A 17969-nucleotide genomic window follows, 5' to 3' on the forward strand; every position below is an offset into this window, starting at 1 on the left:
TTCAAGTCGTTTGTTTTTTGTAGGCGTTTCTTGAACAGAAGTTCTGAAGATGACTCAGCCTCGGACAGCTGCCTCCCCTCAGAAGGCACGACTTCTGACCCCATGACCCTGCGTCGAAGGATGCTGGCTGCTGCCGCGGAGCGGAGACTTCAGAAGCAGCAGAGCTCCTAGCGCCTCCTCCCAAGCCGAAGAGGCCTGTCCCCAGCTCTGCCTGCTGAGTGAAGGAGTGGGCTCAACTGCATTGCGCTGTGTAAAGCACGTGGTCTTAATAGTGTGTGGACAGCTGACAGATTTAATCCTTTTTTGTAATACTTTCTATGTGACATTTCTCTTCCCTTTAGAAACACTGCACATTTTAACTCTAAGCATGATCTCTTGTGCGTTGACTGGACTTCGTAGGGGTGGGGGAGGATCAAGAGGAAGTGGGCAGGCAGAGACCCTGAAGGGGGCCGCTTCCATGACGGCTTTATGCAGAAGTCATAACAAATGCTGGTGTCTTTAGCTCCAAATGTGGCAGGAAGTGGGCGTGGGGGGGTCGCGGGGGCGGGAATCGGGAGGCGCAGGGGGCGGGATCCATAAAAAGCGGTGTGGAGGTGTACAGCCTGAGCCTGACTCCACGCCACTGGGTAATTTATGTTGTCACACTGCTGTTCTTGGTGCGGAGGCATTCAGAATGTCACAGAGGCCAGACCTACGGGCTCCTGGACCCCTGGGCCGGCAGGGCATCTTGGAAGAACAGTGCTTGGTCTGATACCTGTAGCAGAGGGGAGGAAAGCCCAGGGACGTAGCGTGAGGAGGTGATCCATCGTGTCCCAGTACATCCGGGACTAGCTTTCTGAGCCCCCTATCCAAAGCTGGCTTTATTTCCGTTAACACTGGTGCTCCCGCATCTCATGAGTACACGCTGTGTCCTCTCCTCTCTGCATTTCATTACCCCCCCCCACACCCCCAGACACGGGGAAAGGGTTAAGCAGCAAGCCTTGGTTCATGAACGTTTTAATTCCTTGTTAAAGTAAATTAGGCAATGCCAAAGGCTGTGGGTTTGGTCCTTGGAGAAAACGTGGGCCTTAAAGATGGGAGAGTAAATTTTGGAGGGCTTTATTGAAGAAATAAAAGACATCTTTTGTATCTTTCTTCCCCGGAGCCCTTCATTTTTGTAACTGTGTTCCTGTTGGTTTAATTAAACATAGAAAGGTAAGAGGTTGAGTCCACCTGCCTTGGAGCAGACCCAGGTCTGAACTTTTTCAAATCCTTGACACATTTAACTTGAAGGATTTGAAACACACAATCATAGGTTACCTAGTTCAGTTTTATGTCCTACTGGATTGAGTTTTTTTTTAATGTTTGAAAGCATAGTTTTATGGTAGTCCTTCTGGGAAGAATCCAGTATTATCTAAAATTATTGGCAAAGTTAAATGTATTTTACATAACAAAGTTTTTAGAATGTTGAGAAGTAACTGAAAATAGAGTGATGTTTAGGCTGAGATAATTTATTTCAATACATCTTTCAAAAGCCTTATCTTGAAATGCTGTTAGTAAATTTCTGTGATTATTTTTCTTTTTAAATTGGTTTTGCTGAGAGCATAGCTATTTGTTTTTATTGTAAAACAATAATAATGATAATAAAAAGCAAACTCTCCTAGTGTGTCGTGTGTGGCTGGGAGGTAAGGCAGTTTTTTTCAGAGGTGCGGAAATTAGAACGTGTTTTGAATTTGTGTGTTCCGTTTTGGTTGGAGGGTTTTTTCATCCTTATAATTATATATGTGTGCATGTTGTGCACATTTAAAGATGATACCAATTCCATGTGTTCTTATGTTTCAGATGTGTGAAAAGAGAAAATGTTTTGGAGTCAATTTTAGAGGGTCCTGAGACATTGGAATACAGCAATATGACAGTGATCAAAGTGGAGCCATGCCTTTAAAATGACCCCAAAAGAGAAGTCCTAAATTCACCCTTAGATTTTACACCTGGATAGTAAAGGGTTCTGGGCACTAATTGTATTGTCTCTTGAGTTTGGTCACTTCTTGAGGGCATCTGGGACAGATGCCAAGGGCAAGGGCAAGGGCAGGAGGCTAGACCAGTGTCCCGTTCCATCAGGTGGTCCCCATCCCATGGCCCCTTCACTGTGCTGGCTGTCTCCAGGAAGGGAGCCTGTCCTCGTGCTCTGCCACGTAGCCCAAAGCGGAGGCCAGGCTGCTGGTTCACGTTTGTAAACTGAGTGTTTGGGCGTTCTGTGAATGGTGGTGGAGGTGCCCTTGCCCTCTCTGGGCTCTTTTGGAAGTGCTCTCCCTCACTCCCTCCATTTTCTTTTGGCTCTGCTGACATCTTGGGTTCTCGCTTTGTGTTTTTTCTCCCCCTAATTTTGAGGCTTTTATGTACTGTAGAGATCGATGGTCCTTGTGGATGTATTTCTTGTGTTGATATAAATCCAGGGTGCCCAGGTGGCCACTTGGACCTGGTTTCCCACTTGAGCTGTGCAGACAGTATGCTTTTTTATCTTTAGCCGGCAGACGTGGTCCTCTCTGGGTGCGCCTTTCCCCACTACAGGGAGGAAGCGGAGAGCTCTGTGGAGCAGGGCCTCGCCTGCAGGAGGAGCCGTGGCCCTGCCGCCAAGCTGGTCAGGGAACAACGCCTGCCTGCCCTGAAGGCCCTCCGTCACCTGAATGTCTCCATCTCGGCGCCCCTGACTGCACCTTAGAGTTGCTTGTGGAGTCCCTAGAGACTATGATGCGTAGGCTGTGCCGCCGCGTGTCTCATCTAATTGAATTCGTCTTTCCCTGCACCCTTTCCCAAGAAAATGCTTCTGGATCCCATTTTAAGGAAGATAAGGCAAAGAAGCTTCCGTTGTTTTTATCTACAAAATTCATATGCAAGAACTGTTATTCTATGGCTCATTTTTTTTAAGAGAAGTTCAGGTATGCCATATGTAGAAGTCACGGCATCCCGCAGCCTTTCGTCTGCATCCCCCCAGACCAGTGTCCTGAAGTCAAGCTGTGGCCAGGAGCGCAGGCTTCCCATCAACAGAGATGGCTGTGAGCCTCCCTCTGCAGATAAGTTGGGGCGAGGGGAGCTGGTGGGAGCAGTGCTGGGGGAGGGGTGGGCCTGGCTGGCTCACCAGCAGGCTTGTCCTGGCTGAGGAGCTCCCGGATCTGTTCTTTGTAACAGGCGGGGACTAGCCTCTTGTTACGCCACGGTCTCTGCAGCAGTATCAACCCCCACTTTCCATCCTCACTAGATTCAAAAGGCCACTGGAATTGCCAAGGAGAGGACTTCCTGGGCTGTTGGTGTGTGGAGGATTACCATTAACTGCCCTTGCCCAGACCCCGCCATCTCCTAGGTGGAGCACTTGACTGCTTGGCTAGTAAGTGATCCATGGACATGATGCAAGGATTTTGATGAGCTGTGTTACCTCCAGGTCTCAGTCTCAACGGATGTGCAGCTAACTGCAGTAGAAACCTGGCAACCCAGTGGAGAGGTAGTGAGACCTGCCACCTGGAGGAATTGAGAACCAGATTCCGTACACCAGGCTGTGCTCAGCTGCTCCGTGTGTGTTCAGCCTGCTGGGGACTTCTGGCATCCAGGTGCAACAGGAGAGGCTTTTAAAGATGTCCAAGTGAGTGCATGTGACCCCTTGGGTACAGAGGGCTGGGGCAATTTGGCCTCATTCTTGGGACCACCCATTCTGCTGTGGTGGAGCAACTGGGTACAGGATCCCGTATTAGCAGGAGATTTGGGATCACCTGCCCTCCCCCCCTTTCCAATGCTCCATTCCATCCTACCCTCGAAAACCAAACCAGCCGAGCATGAGGAGATGCCGGAGCTGGGAGGAAGAGGGCACCTGCAGGCCCGAGAGACCCATTCCTCTGCCTGCCCTGCTCCCAGGTGGCTGCGCTCAGCTGGCTCCCCTTGATGGCGGGTGGGGGTGGTGGTGCGGGGGATCCTTATCCGGCACCTACAGCCCTACCCACCAGCCTCCCAGCATCTGTGACCCAGTCAAATCCCTCCTTCCCTTTCCTGTCAGAATGAAGCCCGAGGGCGAGACTCAGGAATACAGACAAACATTCTCTTTATTGAGCTACACATGAATTTTCCATTAGTCAGAGAAGTAGACTGGCAGTGTGTAAGATATCACAGAAACCTCACCGATTGGGAATAGAAAGGCTTAGAAAGACCCGTGGGCTTTTTTTTTTCCCAAGTTTTTTTTTTTTCTGCATTTTAAATTTTTTGTGTTTTGTCTTTTTGCCTCTTTATCTGAAATGGCTGTGACTGGTCTTCAGCAAATATTAAGTCTTAAAAGTGAAACTGTGAAGGAGTTTGGATACTAGTCAAAGTAGAAATGACATTGGACTGATCATGAGAACTGTGGCTTTCTTGTAAACATTACATTCCATCTTTTTTTTTTAAATTTTTTTTGTGTTTTTTCCATCTTGTAGTATTTAAAAATTTTTGTTTTTATCTGCAGCACAAACATCCCCACATGAGAAAGAGCGAACACAGGTTACTGAAACAAAGGAAAAGGTGGAGGGGCGCACACACACAAAGGGAGCATCCATCTGAGAGACGGAGAAGCAAAATGTCAGCGGGAAAAACCACAACCCGGTTCCCAAAGACTATGAAAGCTGATCTGGTATGTAATACATAGTGCTCATCAGGACAAAAATAAAACCAAAATCTAAAACTAAAAAAAAAATGATAAAGGTACTCTGTAGAAAGGGAGCTGGGGGGAAACTGTTTCCTATAGGGCTCTATTTATATATATATATATATATATATATATATATATATATATATATATATATATATATGTTCCGTATTCTTTTGGGGCAGCTACTGGCCCGTGAGAGCTGTGCTTTTTCTATGCAAACCTGGAGTGAGCGTGTGGTTGGAGTGGCTCGGGCCTGGGCGGGGGGAGGGCTGTGGACGGTGAGGCTGCGTCTGGAAAGCGTGGCCTGAGCACACTCCTGGGAACCAGCGCCCCGGGTGCGGACAGGCGGCACCTCTGCAGGTAGGATGGGGTGGACATGGGTGCAGCTGTGGATGTTTATTTCAGAAAGAAAAAAAGATGGATGAGATGCTGAGTTTTCCTTTATCCTTTTCTTTTTTTTTTTTTTAAGCTACAAAGCACATGGGAAATGTTCTTCTTTTCCTTTCAAATTCTAGATGTAAAGACTCAACTAAAACCGGATTCTACAGCATTCTACAGAAATACACAGCCGTCAGTCACTCTGGGTTGTAGGTTAGACAGGGGCTTGATACAGAAAGGCTGTGTGTCTTACAAAGGCCAAAAGGTCATGCTACCAGGAGATCAACGTCAACAGCAAAGAGTCCGTGAAGCAGTCTGTAGAGAGAGAGATAAGGGGTCCAGTCTGACCATTTTTCTTGATTTAAAACACCAACCACCCAACCAACCAACCCACCCTCCAACATGTTTAATAATGTTGAGGTGGGGCAAGATGGGGCAGCATCGCAGGGGGATCAGGAATCCAGGGGAAGCCTAGCCCAGGCCTCCTGGGAGGCCTCACCCCTCAGGACCCTGACCCAGCCAGGTCTGCAGATCTGCCCTCCCCTCAGCCACTCCTGCCCCTTCTCCACATCACTCCCCTTCTTTTGCCAGCCCTCTTGGAGGGGGAGCCCTTTTGGAGGGAGGAGCAGCTTCAGCTCTGCAGGTGACCTTGTGCTTTGCACGGCCCGCCCCGCTCAGCTGCTTGCAGAAAGCAGCCAGAGTCTCCCTTTTCTCTGACTCTTGCCTTGTTAACATGAATAAAGAAAACTCAGGAGACAGAGAGTGGATTGGTCAGAGCAGTGATTCTTCTAAATTCTTGAAGTTAACCACCTCTACCACCCAAAAGAGATGCATCCTTAATTTTTCTGTCGGGAGTATAGGGCAGAGAGACATTTGGGATGCTGGCCATTTTTTAAAGCGTTTTGGAATTCGCACAAGAGCAGGACAGAACTGACAGCACACAGCCTCAGCGGGTGGATGCAGAGGAAAAGGCTGGACTAAGGCCAGGCCTTTCCTTGCCCTCTCCCTGCTCACAGAAATGGGTCTCAGAGTGTAAAATCATGTGGCTGTTCTTAAAAGGATGGACTCCCAAATCAGGACTGCCATCATGACGTGTGTGTGTGTGTGCGCGCGCATGCAGGTGCTGTCCCAGGAAAACCTTAATGATCAATGGAATGTTGGTCAGCTCTGTCTGAAGCTGCTCCTAGTACAAACTAAAAAAAACTTAATATATATTTGTCTGTCTATATATAAGGTTTGTTATGCCTTTTTAAAGTTAATTTACCAACTTGCATTTGTTTGTTAGTGGAGTGTGTGTGTGTATGTGTGCAAGCTTTTCTGTGAATGCTGGAATCATTACCAAATAGGTTGCTATACAGGACAAGAGGTCAGTACAAGCCGCAGCCCCGGAGGTTGTTGGCAATGATGATGTCAGTGACGGCGTCGAATACCACCTGGATATTATTCGTGTCTGTGGCACAAGTCATGTGACAATAAATTTCTTTGTTGGGTGAGCGGTTTTTGCTTTCAAATTGTGCTTGGATGTAGGCGGCGGCATCTTCATAGGTGTTGGGGCCTGTAACGAAACAAAGCAGAAGAGTGGAGGGGAGGCCCTGGTGAGAGGGGGTGGGTGGGCTGGAGATGTGGGCCGTGACCTTCTCCAGGAGGCTGCCTGGGGCCCTTCTCCAAGGTGGAGTCGCATCTTACCCTGAAAACCACATGCAGCCTGGCCTGGCTTCTGACTTGCCCAGGTCTTTCCTTCTGTGTCCACACAGGGTCCCCCCAGGAGCCCTGGGCGGACAGCAGCCACAGGCTGTCCCTTTTGCTTTCTAGATGAGCACACTGACTGAGGCTGGCCAGTCTGCCATTCACAACACTCACCCCTGGTCTAAACCAGTCCTACTGCTTCTGATGCATGAGTTCCCAGCGGGGTGGTGGCCCTGGGTGTGCGGGGGTGGGGGTGGGGGGCCGCTGCGCCTACACTCCTTCCTGGATGCTTCCTCTTAATGAGAAGGGCTGGGACTGTCTCTAAGCCGTCCCCGTTCTTGGGTGAGTGGCCAGGACAGAGGGCATTGGGAACCTCCAGGTGGGCCGTTTAAGGGGCTGGCAGTGTTGTAATGCCAACTGGAGCCCCGCTGCCCCCCCGCAATTCCTTGAGTGTTCCCTTGATCCTGGCCGGGGTCTGGTGGGAGTATCTGTGCATGATGTAAGGACAGTTTGCCCACCAGCTGCAACCCAAACCCTGTGGCTCTATCCTGTAGTTTTCAATTATCATAAAACGTGGACCAACAGAGAGCTGCCTAAAAAGCCCATCCAAGTTAGGCTGCCCCATTTTCTGCAGTGCCCCTGGGATCTGGCCAATATGGAAATGACACGGTCTTATGCTGAGGGGGTGGGCCATGCCCTCCCCCCACCGCCTGCGCCATCCTCCAGCCATCCTCCAACGGCTGGGTGTGAGCCACAGTGGGGCTGGGGCTTGGGTGCCGGAAGGCGACTGCAGCCGGATAAGTGTGAGGGGTCAGGGCTACGGGGTGGGTGGGGACAGGGCCGAGAGCGGCTCTGACAGCCCACGGGGCAGAGCCTCCTCCATGCCACCGTTGGCTGGCCACCAACACAGTGAAGCCATCAAGTTAGTGGCAGCTCGCAGACTAGACACAACCCCACAATGGACTCCATCAAGGAGCTTCTTGCCCAGAGGGTGCTAAGACGGCACCGACGGAGGTGAAAAGCGCCCAGGAGTAACTCGGGACATCCAGTTCCCGCCTTCTCAGCGTCTGCTCAGTCAGCGCCCTTACACGGCCTGGCGGTCCCGCAGAGCTCCCCGTGGACGTCCCGACAGCCACCTGCACGCCCCAGCCCCTCCAGCCTGTTCTGTCCCCACAAGCCTAGGTACCCCCAGGGGCCACCTCACTGGTGACCATTTGTCATCCAGCGTGTTCTCTGAACTCAAACTGGATCCCTCTGGAGGCCCTGAAGAACGCAAATGTTTCCCAAACTCAGACCGACTTTCCCTGGGTGCATCCAGCACGCCATACAACACGACAGTGAGACTGACCGCTCCTTGGGCCTCATCCCAAATCGGGCTCCAGTGAGGCCAGGTCCCTGGGGACAAGGAAGAGCCCTAGGCTCAGGCCGGCCCCCTGAGGTGGCACTGGCCTGAGAGGGCCTGCTGGAGCTTGCAGACTTCCGAGCCCCATCCGGTCACCGCGACTTTATCTAAAGACCCGAATTGGTCCTGAAGGGCCTCTGCTGAGGCTGGGAGAGATGGCTGCCAAGGGGGGCTAACGCCCAGCTCCACCCACAGGCAGGGCCCTCCCTGGCCTGTCCCGTGCCTGCATGGACTCACTCCACCCCACCCGCAGAGGGCGCCTCCTCCACGGCCAATCCCCCTTGCTTGGTTTCCATCCTCTGGATGGTACGAAGGCAGTGATGGCAGCTATGGTGCAGGCCTGGCACCAGGCACCATTCTCTCCGTTCATCCCCCGCCCCCAGCCCCGCAAGCAGTGGGTGTCATTATCTGCTGTGGTGCCCAGATGACAAGCAAGGCGCAGGCGACTAACCTGTCCCAAGTTGCAGAGTCTGGGTCCAGAAGCTGCTTTAGCCTGCCTGACTGCCCGCCTGCCTGCACCATGCTCCTGACGCCTGTCAGCCCCGAGAGCCTGCCCTGTCTCCCTCTCTGCACCCTGGGGAGGGCAGGAAGCTGGCAGAGTCACACAGTGGAGACAGGCTGCGCTCAGAACAAGCCAATGCGCCCTCCACACCCAAGGGTGAGGGCAGACCCCCCCTCCCCAGGAGTGGAGGAGGGCGGAGGGGCCAGCATCCATCTCTTCTGGAATCTGGCTGGGTTTGGGGACCCATGTCACCCTGGGAGCTGAGCCTAAGCCCTGATCTTTCACTGCGGCTGTCAGGGAGTGGGTTCCAGACTGAGCCCACCTGTGACACATTCTCTACCGCCATGCCCCAGGGGCCTCTAGAAGCTTCCCAGTCCCCAGAGCGACAAAGGCTGGGCTCCGGCCTCCCGTCAGCGCTGCCCTAGCCTTCAGCAGCAGCCCAGAGCCGGGCCACCCTACACAGCCAGCCTCCATCAGCTGCCAGAGACAGCTTCCCACGGGGGGGGCGGGGGGCACACTCCCCTGGAGCCAGAAGGAGAGGAAAAGCCCTGGAGAAGGCGGAAAAGAGGCAAGCGGAGATGGAGAAGGCCTGCAGGAAGTAGGGGTGGTTTGGGGGAAAAGTGCAGGGGCGGAGAAGAGCGGGGAAAGAGCAGGCGGGATGGGGGTGGAGGTGGGGAGAGCAGGCCCCACGGCGTGGGGCGGGGGAACTGCTCTGCTGGCAGGAGCAGGGCTACCGAAGCAGGAGCAGAGAAAGCAGGCGGGGCTGAGGCAGCCCGGGCAGGGGTTGAGGCGGGGGGAGACCAGGGAGGCAGGGGACCAGGACAGAAGAAGAGGGGGAAGCTGTGCGCCTGTCCTGCCTCCTGATCCTGCCACGTCTCTCCGGAGTCGCCTGCTCACAACCCACACGCGTCACGAGGGTCCATTCCCCACCACGCCCAGGGCAGTGCCCTGGGAGGGGCCAGACCTGGTCACTCCCTCGCCTCTTCCTCTACCCTCTGCCAGATGCCTGCAGGGGTGCCTGTGCCCGCAGGGGAGACACAGGTCCCTGGCAGGTCCGCGCGACACCTACCTGTGTACTCAGGAAAGCAGATGGTCAGAGGTGACTTCTTGATCTTCTCACCAAAGAGATCTTTCTTGTTGAGGAAGAGAATGATGGAGGTATCGATGAAGAACTTGTTGTTACAGATGGAGTCGAAGAGCATGAGAGACTCGTGCATGCGGTTCTGCAGCCCCAGGCGGGGAGGGAGAGAGCCAGACAGACAGCGAGAGGGACAGACACGGAGACAGGGAAAGAGAAGACGGAAGTTAGGCTTGAGAGGGAGGAACTGGTCTCGGCAGCTCAGGCAGGGCTCCTGGGCCCCCACGGCTCCTCAGCTCCTCGGGAGGCTGACAGAACGTTCTCGCACAGCATGAAGCTTCGCATTTCCAGTGTTCAGAGCAACCAACACCCCTGTCTCAGGGCTGGTGGCAGAGACTGGACTGGGAGCCAACCTGGGCTCCCTGAGTGAGGCTGAGGACGGGGTGACCGAGCTCTCCAGTTTGCAGTCTCCAGCCACGGGAAGGTCTCCGTGCGTGTGCGTGCGTGCGTGTGCGTGTTGGCGGGGGGGTGGGGGTTGCTGGACGGGAGCCTGCGAGCCGGGCTTTGGCCCTTCCTGTCCAGACCTGTCCTGTTGGGCCTAACCTGTGGGTCAGGGTGTACTCTGGGAGTGGTGAGGGCCTCTAGGCCCCTCCTGTGGTCTGAGGGGAAGTCACGCCAGGCTCCTGCAGGAGTGCCTGGGGCTCTGGCCGTACCCCCTCGGGCTGGGTCAAACTCAACCACGACTGGTCACGCGAGGAGCTTTAAGCACCGCAGACACGGAGAACTGCTTTGCGCACAGGAGTTCATTTAGCAAATGAGTGAACACAATGGGCACTCCAAATCAAGCAGGATCCCAGGGGACAGCCCTCTGTCCGGGGCAAGGACGGACTTATCCTACTGTGGGATGCCAGGCACATGAACTTGGGCAGTCTGTTCCTTGGCAGTTTGTTCTCTGTGTACAAACCCATTTCTGCACAGGAAGGTGGCTTCCTCGTGATATAACTCTCTGGGGGAAGGGAGAGCTGTTCATTTCCCCCAAGAACCCTGTCCTAACCCTGGAAACTTGTCTGCCCCAAACCTAGCTCCATGGGGTCTGCAGGTCAAGTTCAGGAGTAATTCCAGGCTACACGCTCCCTCTGAAGTAAGAAGACTGAAGCAAATCATAGGAGAGAGCAGAGCAGTGGTGTGGGCATCACTGGGCGTTCATCACTGAGATGGACGAGCAAGCAGTGGCGCTGAGTAAACTGCTTTCCGACATCTCCCTCCAGCTGAGTGGGAGCAGGAAGAAGATGAAATGACCACCACCCATCACCAAGCCCCACTCTGCCAGCTCTTCCCCTGCCTTGTGTCATTTAACCTCATCGATCCTTAGGGGACAATGAGAGGTGACAAGGCTGGGATGAGGAAGAGCAGAGACCTGCACCCGGCTCTGGGCCAGACCAGAGCTTCTGCAATGCAATGGGTTGGTTTCTCCAGCCAGAGTGAGGAGCCTGTGGGCTTTAGAATAAATGATCAGAGAGTCATGGCCAGCTCCGCGTGCCTTCCGTCACCTCTTCCATGACTGTGTAGTCATACTGGTGACCTGGAAAGGGTACTGGTGCCAAACCCTTGTCCTTATGGTCAAGACCAGTTGGTGGAGGGGGCAGTCTAGGTTCTCAGCTGCCTCTCGGGAGCCCCTAGACAACCGCACGGATTTACGACGCCCTCTGGGATCTGTAGTAAATAAATGGCATCGTCCTCTCACTCTGCCGCACATATTCAGCAAACTCCTATGATCTTATTACCCTCCTAGCCTCAACCAGTCAATTTCATTCTCAGTCCCCGCAATTTCTACTGGTCAGTCACTGCATAGTCACGCTCAGGGAGGCATGAGACACTTCCGCCCGGTGCCGTCTCAATGGAGGCTGTTCAGAAAAGGGCAGGCGGAGGTTTCCTGGGAGGCCAGGTGGATCCACGCGCAGGGGGGTGGGGGCTGGGAACGCCCAGGGTCCCCGAGCCACCAGGGAGCAGAGGAGAGCCAAGGATTCGATAGCAAAAGCCTCACCAACACACACCACCACCTTGTCCTATCGCTGCTCAACCAACAGCTGGAAGGCCTCAACCAGAGGCAAGATCCCAACTCACTGCCCAACTATCTCGACTTGATCTAGACGTCGGGGGACGCGGTGGGGACATATGCCCAGGGCACCCCCAGGACCAGAAGGGGCCACTAGGGAGACCCAAGCGGACAGTGCGGACTGTGCCCGTTTGGCATGTGGGCTGAGCTGAAGGTCTGGAGGCCGCCAAGCTTAGGTCCGAAGGAAAAATCCAGGCCAGCTGCCTGGGCTCCAGAGTTCCACTCGGCTAAGGCTCGGCCCCTCCACGCCCCAGGGCTGCAGAGCGGGCACTCTTCCCACCAATACCAGCTGGATCTGTGTGCAAGGCCCTCCGTGGGGCAGCTACGGGGCTGTAGGAACGACCGGCACAGTCTCCTGCTCTCCGAGAGCTCACAGTCTAGTTGGGGAGAGAAAATGCACACACGTGAAAAAGTCCCGGTTCCGAGCAAGCGAGCGAGCGGCACAGAGCGGGGGCGGGGCCGGGGAGGCAGCGACGCTCCCCAGTCAGGCCTGGTCCCGTGGGGAGGGCATTGGAGTGAGCCTGGAATGAGGGGCTGAGCCTGGAGATGCAGGGAGGGCAGTTGGGAGGGGAGCCGCTGCAGGGAGGGGAGGCGCCGGCACCGAGAACCCCTCCACACCCCACAGGCCTCACCGCCATCCCTCCAAACACACTGGAACCCATCACCAAGGAGCCAAGAGCCCAGCTTGTCCATCCAAGCTTCCCCGGAGAACACAGATGCAAGAACACATTCACAAGAGGAGTTGTCAGCATGTGAGAAAAGAGAAGGGAGCCAGGAGCCACAGCCAGGCGACAGCACCCACCCCTGCTGTCGTCACCACCCTGTCTCTCCCAGTCTCCAGCAGAGCGTGGCCAGCGGCCTGGCTGCCGCCACTGGAGCAGGGGCGTGGCCGGCACCAAGCACAAGGGATGGGACAGACCAGCCTCTGCCCTCACGACAATCCCGGTCACCCGGAATCCTGCCCCAGCAGGCTGTGCCCCTCTGCCAGGTGGCCCACAGTCCGGCCCCAGGACACGTGTCGTGCGGGGGGCGCCGGTGGAAGCAACTTGGGCACTGATGCAACACACCACACTCGCGCTAGGAAAAGCTGGCACTTTTTATTAATGGTGGGTGACTAATAAATACATTACGGCAGCCAATAAATTATTACAATGACTAGAGATTTATTAAACCGACGAGTCGCTCTTCTTACAAAATTACAGTTAATATGGGCTGGGTGGCGCTGGGGTCGGGAAGTGGGACCACGGCACCTAAGAGGGGTTTGCTAAGAAAGGAGAGGGGCGCCCAAGCCCACCTCTGCCAGGGACGGGGAGGGGAGGAGGCACAGGGCACAGAGGACGCAGGGACTAAGACAGAGGGGACCAGGAGGTGAAGGGCCTGGCTGCTCAGGGAGGCCACGGGGATGGGGCGGGGTGGGGAGCAGGGGAGGAAAGGATGGGCCACAGGAGGGGTGGTGCCTCCGAGCGGCTGGCTTTGCCGGGGACGGGCGGTGGGTTCATGCTGGTGCCCTGGGCACCCTGGGCCTGGATGGGCCTCCCTTCTGTCTCTGCCCTGAGCAGGCCCTCCCTTGACGGGGGCCTTCATCTGGTTGGGGGTGCAGCGTGTCTGAAGCCCCCAAGGGAAGGCCCCACTTGGCTCCTGGGAAAGAGGGCTGAGGACTCACCTCCCTGGGGGCGGGCAGTGGGGGGCAGCAGCTCACACCCGGGCCCTGATCCTGGTCTGGATGCTGTGTCCTGTCTCACTGCTCTGGGCTGCTGGACCCTCCGCTCTGTAGGCTTGTGGGTTGACAAGGGGCGCTGTCTGGAGGGTGCTGGCCTTTGGCACCCAAGACTGAATCTCTGATGGCCACGGAGCCAGAGCCTCAAGCCTCAGTTCCTGAGAACTGCCAGGTTGTGCCTGAAGGCTTCCGGAAGGCTCGGGGAAGGACAGAGGCCGCCCGAAGAGGCCTTGTGCACCAGACTTCTCAAAAAGGGGGCCGGGCAGGACACTACCTGGTCTGGAGGGAAGAGGCTGAGGCCCGGATTGCAGTGGATTTACTCACCAAGAGGGCTGAAGAGTGTACTAGGTCAGGCCAAGGGAAGAGGGGAAGGAGCCAGGAATGATGCAGGCCAGAGAGGAGAATCTACAGAATCAACCAGTGGGGCAGAGACTGTCACAGGGTTAGGTGGAAGCAGTGGGATATTCTCTCCCCTTGCGGGACTCTCCCTGGCAGAGGTGAGCTAGGTGAGCCGACTCCTGGGTGTTCCGTGTTGGGGGTTTAAGGACCCTGGTCATGGGGGCTCTGGGTAGGGAGGGCAGTCGTGGAGGACAGGGGTGCCTCCAGCTCCCATCAGTGGGGCGGAGCTGGACTCGGGGGAGAGGCTGGGAGGAGAGCTGCCTCCTGGCACCATATCCGGTGCTGGCCTTCTGCCCGGGTTGCGCCCACCGCCCCATGGTAGGAGCATGTGCCCATGGGTCCTCAGGTTCTGCTGGGACCAGAGAGGAGAAAAAGGGCCAGGGCACCAGGCATCTAGGGCTCCAGGCAAGGGGGCCATAGAACCAGAATGTCAGAACTGTTGGTGTGCTGTCTGCTCAGGGCTGGAGCAGACCCTGCACCTTCCTCAGGCCAGAGTCCACAGGCTCCACAGAGCCCTTCCTTGGGCCTCAGGCACTGCCCCCTCCAGGCAGGCCGGAGAGCCTTGGGGGCCTCTCTCAGTTCTTGGTGGGAAGGCTAAGACCTGGCTCTTGTGAGGGCAACTGGTGCAGGGCACAGAACCTGCCCACAGGCATCTAGACGGCAGGCCTAAGTTTCACGGGTCTGGTAAAGGCGCCCCTCCTAGAGATCAGTTTCCCTTTGCTCTGATAAACTAGAGGCATGCGGAGAGTCGAAGCATGGCCTCTTTGGGGCACACACGGGGCCACTCTGGATAAGAGAATCACCCACGTCCGGTCACTCATAACATCTCCCCCACACCCACACCCACGACGGAGCCAAAACTCATCTGTCCCCTCAGTCGTTCCTCCCCATGGTGGAGCCACCTGTGACGACGTGGATGGGAGACGCAGAGGACAGGGAAGGAATTTCACCCTGGATACCTGCTCCTTGGGGGCTTCGACTAGACAGCCAAGGACCCCCTGGGCAGGCCAGGGTCAGAGGGCAAGAGTAGCATAAGCAGCTGAGCAGGGCAGAGCATCTGAGAGAGAAAAGGCAGCCCAGGGCACGGAGGGGCAGGAAGGCCCCAAGCACCCCACTCCCCAGCCTCCTAACATGGCAGACGGGGTGGGCTATGGCCCGGGGCCCTCAGCCTGGCTGCTGCCCTGGGCCTGGAGAGCAGGTGACTCCCACCTCCAAGACAATGGCCTTAGAGGTGGGGCTTGGCCAGTATACCCTTCTTAGCAGTTGCTTTTGAGTCTGGGGTAACAGGGCAGCGTTAGGGGCACAGCTGCCCACACCCAGGGTGGTGCTGCCAGGAAGTAACTGCTACGCCTTCAGTGTCGGACAACATGGCCCGACTGGCCCTGGCTGCCCGTGTGGGACACTGCGGCTGTCGGCTCCAGGGGCCTGTCCTCTGCCACGACCCAGCACCCTGTACGAGGCGCAGCACACAACGAGGCAAGCAAAGCCGAAATGGAGCTGGGCTGCCTGCTGATCTCCCATGAGGCCAGGGGCAGCAGCAAGACAGCCAGGCAGGGATGGGGCTCACCCCAGCAGTGCCCACCCCTGCAGGCGACTGGCACTAGGGAAGGTGCCCTGGGTCTCCCGTGCACTACCCAGAGCTCCGGGTCTGTTGGAAGCGAGAAGCCCAGAGCTCCTGGCTGCGGGGCAGTCAGCGGCTGCGCTGGGAGGGCAGGGGTCCTGCCTGGCCCGGGACTGAGCAGAGCCCAGAGCGGGTGCTGGAGGAGCAGAGGGCTTGAGGAGGGAGCCAGAGGCCCCTCAGGCGCGGCCCCTCTCCTCCTGTGGGCACATCTGGCTCCCCAGGCAAAGCCGCCATCCAAGCACACAGGGTCTGCCTGGGGTGTTGACTGGTGGCATCCGCCAACGGGAGGCGCCCAGGAGAGAGAGAAAGAGGTGTGTTCATTGTCCAAGGTCAGCCAGGGCCTGGGTCACCAGGAGGAGTCACCCCACCCTTTTCTCCTCAGGGATCTGGACACCGGCTACAGGGGCCGTGCCCACACCTACCCTGGGCCTGCTCAACTACAGAACCTCCAGTCCCCAGGCCCCCTGCTGCCCCAGCTGGTTTGTGTTGGATTCGCCATGAATTTGCAAAGAAAAAGCACATCTGCTCACACTCCAGAGCGGCCGCCCAAGCCCTGGGTGACTGACGGGAGAAGTAGATAAGCCACCCTGGGGCCTACAAAGACCAGGTGGGAGGCCCCCATCCCAGTCAACGCAAGAGCCACTTCCTCCGGCCTCCGCTCCCCCACCATCTCTTCCCAACCTCGGTCCAGGCACCGCAGGACTCAACCCCGCCGACCATCTACCACGTGCCTTTGCAAGAAGTCGGTCTCAGAAGCATTTCCAGACCTGTGAGGAGTCGGGGTGGGGGTTCCCCAGGAGGGCACTGGGGAGCCCCAGAGGTGTGAAGGGAGGGAGGCCCAGAGAAGGAAGGACAGGCGTCCGGGGCTGAGGTCCAGGGGGAGGAGGAGGGAGGCACTGCCAAGGCCTGAGCCCCCGGACCCACACGCGGTTGGTGGCCTGATCCCACCCTGGCCTTTGGTGACGGAGCTGCCCTCGACCAGAGGGACCCCAAGAAAAGCTGAGCAGCGGCTCCCACTGCCCCCGCTCCGGCCAGCACGCCGCCCCACCACCTGCACAGCTTCGAAGACAGGAGGGGACTCTGGGACCTCAAGCCTGAACCACTGCGTGCAGAGCGCGCCCATTCTGGCCCGGACGGCGGCGCGGCCCCCATACGCCTCTCTCCCGGGGAGACACCCAGCGATGGCGCGGAGGCCAGCGGGCCGTCTGTCTCGGCAGGTGTGGGAACTCGGCGCCCCCGCCAGCCCCGTTACCACGTGTTCTGGTGTCTGGGGCGGGGGAGGCCGTGGAGGGCGCCTCCTCTTCCCCACTCAGTGCCATCTGCTGGTGCTCCCTTGTCCAGGGCAGGGGTGGGGCGGCAGGCTGGGCAGGGTGGTGGGCAGCTGGGTGGCGGGGCCAGGGCTCAGTAGAGGCCACAGCCCCGAAGGTTTTTGGCGATGATGACGTCCGTCACGGCGTCAAAGACAAACTGGATGTTGTTGGTGTCAGTGGCACAGGTGATGTGGGTGTAGATCTCCTTGTGGGCCGACTTGTTCTTGCTCTCGTACTGCGCCTGGATATGAGCCACGGCTTCCGTGAAGGTGTTGGGGCCTGCGGGAGAGACCAGGTCGGGAGCTGGTGAGGCGAGGCCCCCAGCTGGGTGCCGGTCAGGCCACGGGCTGGGGAGCGGACACCAAGGGCCTCTCAGTGACAACCCTGCAGGAGAAACCTGACGACAGCTCAGCTCGATCAACAGTGGGTCATGAAACCAAGTCCGTGGTCCACATCCAGTTTAAAACCAATGACGGAAACAAGAGATCAAACCTCACCAGGCCTCACCTGTGCTAAGGGTGAACACTGTTTCATGGAACTCCTGTTTCTTTTCATAGATGCATGTACGGGCTCCTGATGCAAACATTCTCTCTTCCTGCGGGTCCTGCCCAAAGAAATCTGAACCAGTCCTCACACAGGTGCAGAAGTCTGCGCCAGCCCCTGCAGGCTGTCCTCTCCTGGCTGTGACTCCTCGGAGTGGGCAGGGACACCACCTTCCTTGACTGTTGCTGGGCAAGGTGGGTGGAAACTGTGCCACACCTGGGAGCCGCCCTGGCCTCCTTCCTCTCATCGCCCCACCCTCCTTCCTTCCCCCTTCCTCCTTCTCATGTTCACCCTCCAGGGATTAAGAACTGTCTGGCTTGCTGACTTGCTGCCTTCCTTGCTGCCATATCACTCTGTCCCTGGTGAGCCCAGGGAGAGGCGTTTCCAGGAGAGCAGATGCTGTTTAGGGAGGAACAGAACAGGACTCCTGGCTTTGCCCTGAAGCCTCTACAGGCTCCAGGAACCCCGGCCCAGGCCCAGGTCCAGGCAGGGCTGTCACAACCCACTGAGGGAGGGAGGGGGGCTGGACTTTGGAGCCACAGCAGGACAGACCCAGCCCCTCGGCACATGGG

General features: G+C 56.8%; 3 protein-coding genes across 3 annotated transcripts in view; 1 reads left to right on the forward strand and 2 right to left on the reverse strand.

Annotated features, from left to right (window-relative positions):
- Positions 1-1639, forward strand: part of AMFR (autocrine motility factor receptor) — a 41897-nt gene extending 40258 nt beyond the window's left edge. Inside the window, exon 14 of the mRNA XM_022555833.2 lies at positions 24-1639. Within this exon, the coding sequence (XP_022411541.1) occupies positions 24-171 (148 nt within the window). The 3' untranslated portion in view covers positions 172-1639. The remainder of the gene's footprint in view (positions 1-23) is intronic.
- On the reverse strand, positions 1541-16925 carry LOC149744667 (guanine nucleotide-binding protein G(o) subunit alpha-like). Its single transcript, XM_089903095.1, has 4 exons — positions 16797-16925; positions 9683-9836; positions 6363-6578; positions 1541-5338 (listed from the first exon to the last, which is right to left on the reverse strand). Exons 2-3 carry the CDS (start codon positions 9828-9830, stop codon positions 6391-6393), a joined length of 336 nt encoding a protein of 111 aa, XP_089759221.1. The 5' UTR covers positions 9831-9836; positions 16797-16925; the 3' UTR covers positions 1541-5338; positions 6363-6390.
- The window catches only part of GNAO1 (G protein subunit alpha o1), a 156454-nt gene continuing 151435 nt past the window's right edge, over positions 12951-17969 (reverse strand). Inside the window, exon 8 of the mRNA XM_022555835.2 lies at positions 12951-17133. Within this exon, the coding sequence (XP_022411543.1) occupies positions 16946-17133 (188 nt within the window). The 3' untranslated portion in view covers positions 12951-16945. The remainder of the gene's footprint in view (positions 17134-17969) is intronic.

Source organism: Delphinapterus leucas, chromosome 20 (assembly GCF_059928025.1).
Source record: "Delphinapterus leucas isolate spDelLeu-1000000601 "Yukka" chromosome 20, BTC_Dleu_Yukka2, whole genome shotgun sequence".
Classification (NCBI taxonomy): domain Eukaryota; kingdom Metazoa; phylum Chordata; class Mammalia; order Artiodactyla; family Monodontidae; genus Delphinapterus; species Delphinapterus leucas.

Bases quoted from the DNA above. Each gene is read 5' to 3' on its own strand.
- LOC149744667 (XM_089903095.1), bottom strand. From the start codon at position 9,830: ATGCACGAGTCTCTCATGCTCTTCGACTCCATCTGTAACAACAAGTTC. The intron at 6,579-9,682 runs GTAGGTGTCGCG...GTTTCGTTACAG, and splicing joins CTGCTTTCCTGAGTACACAG to GCCCCAACACCTATGAAGAT.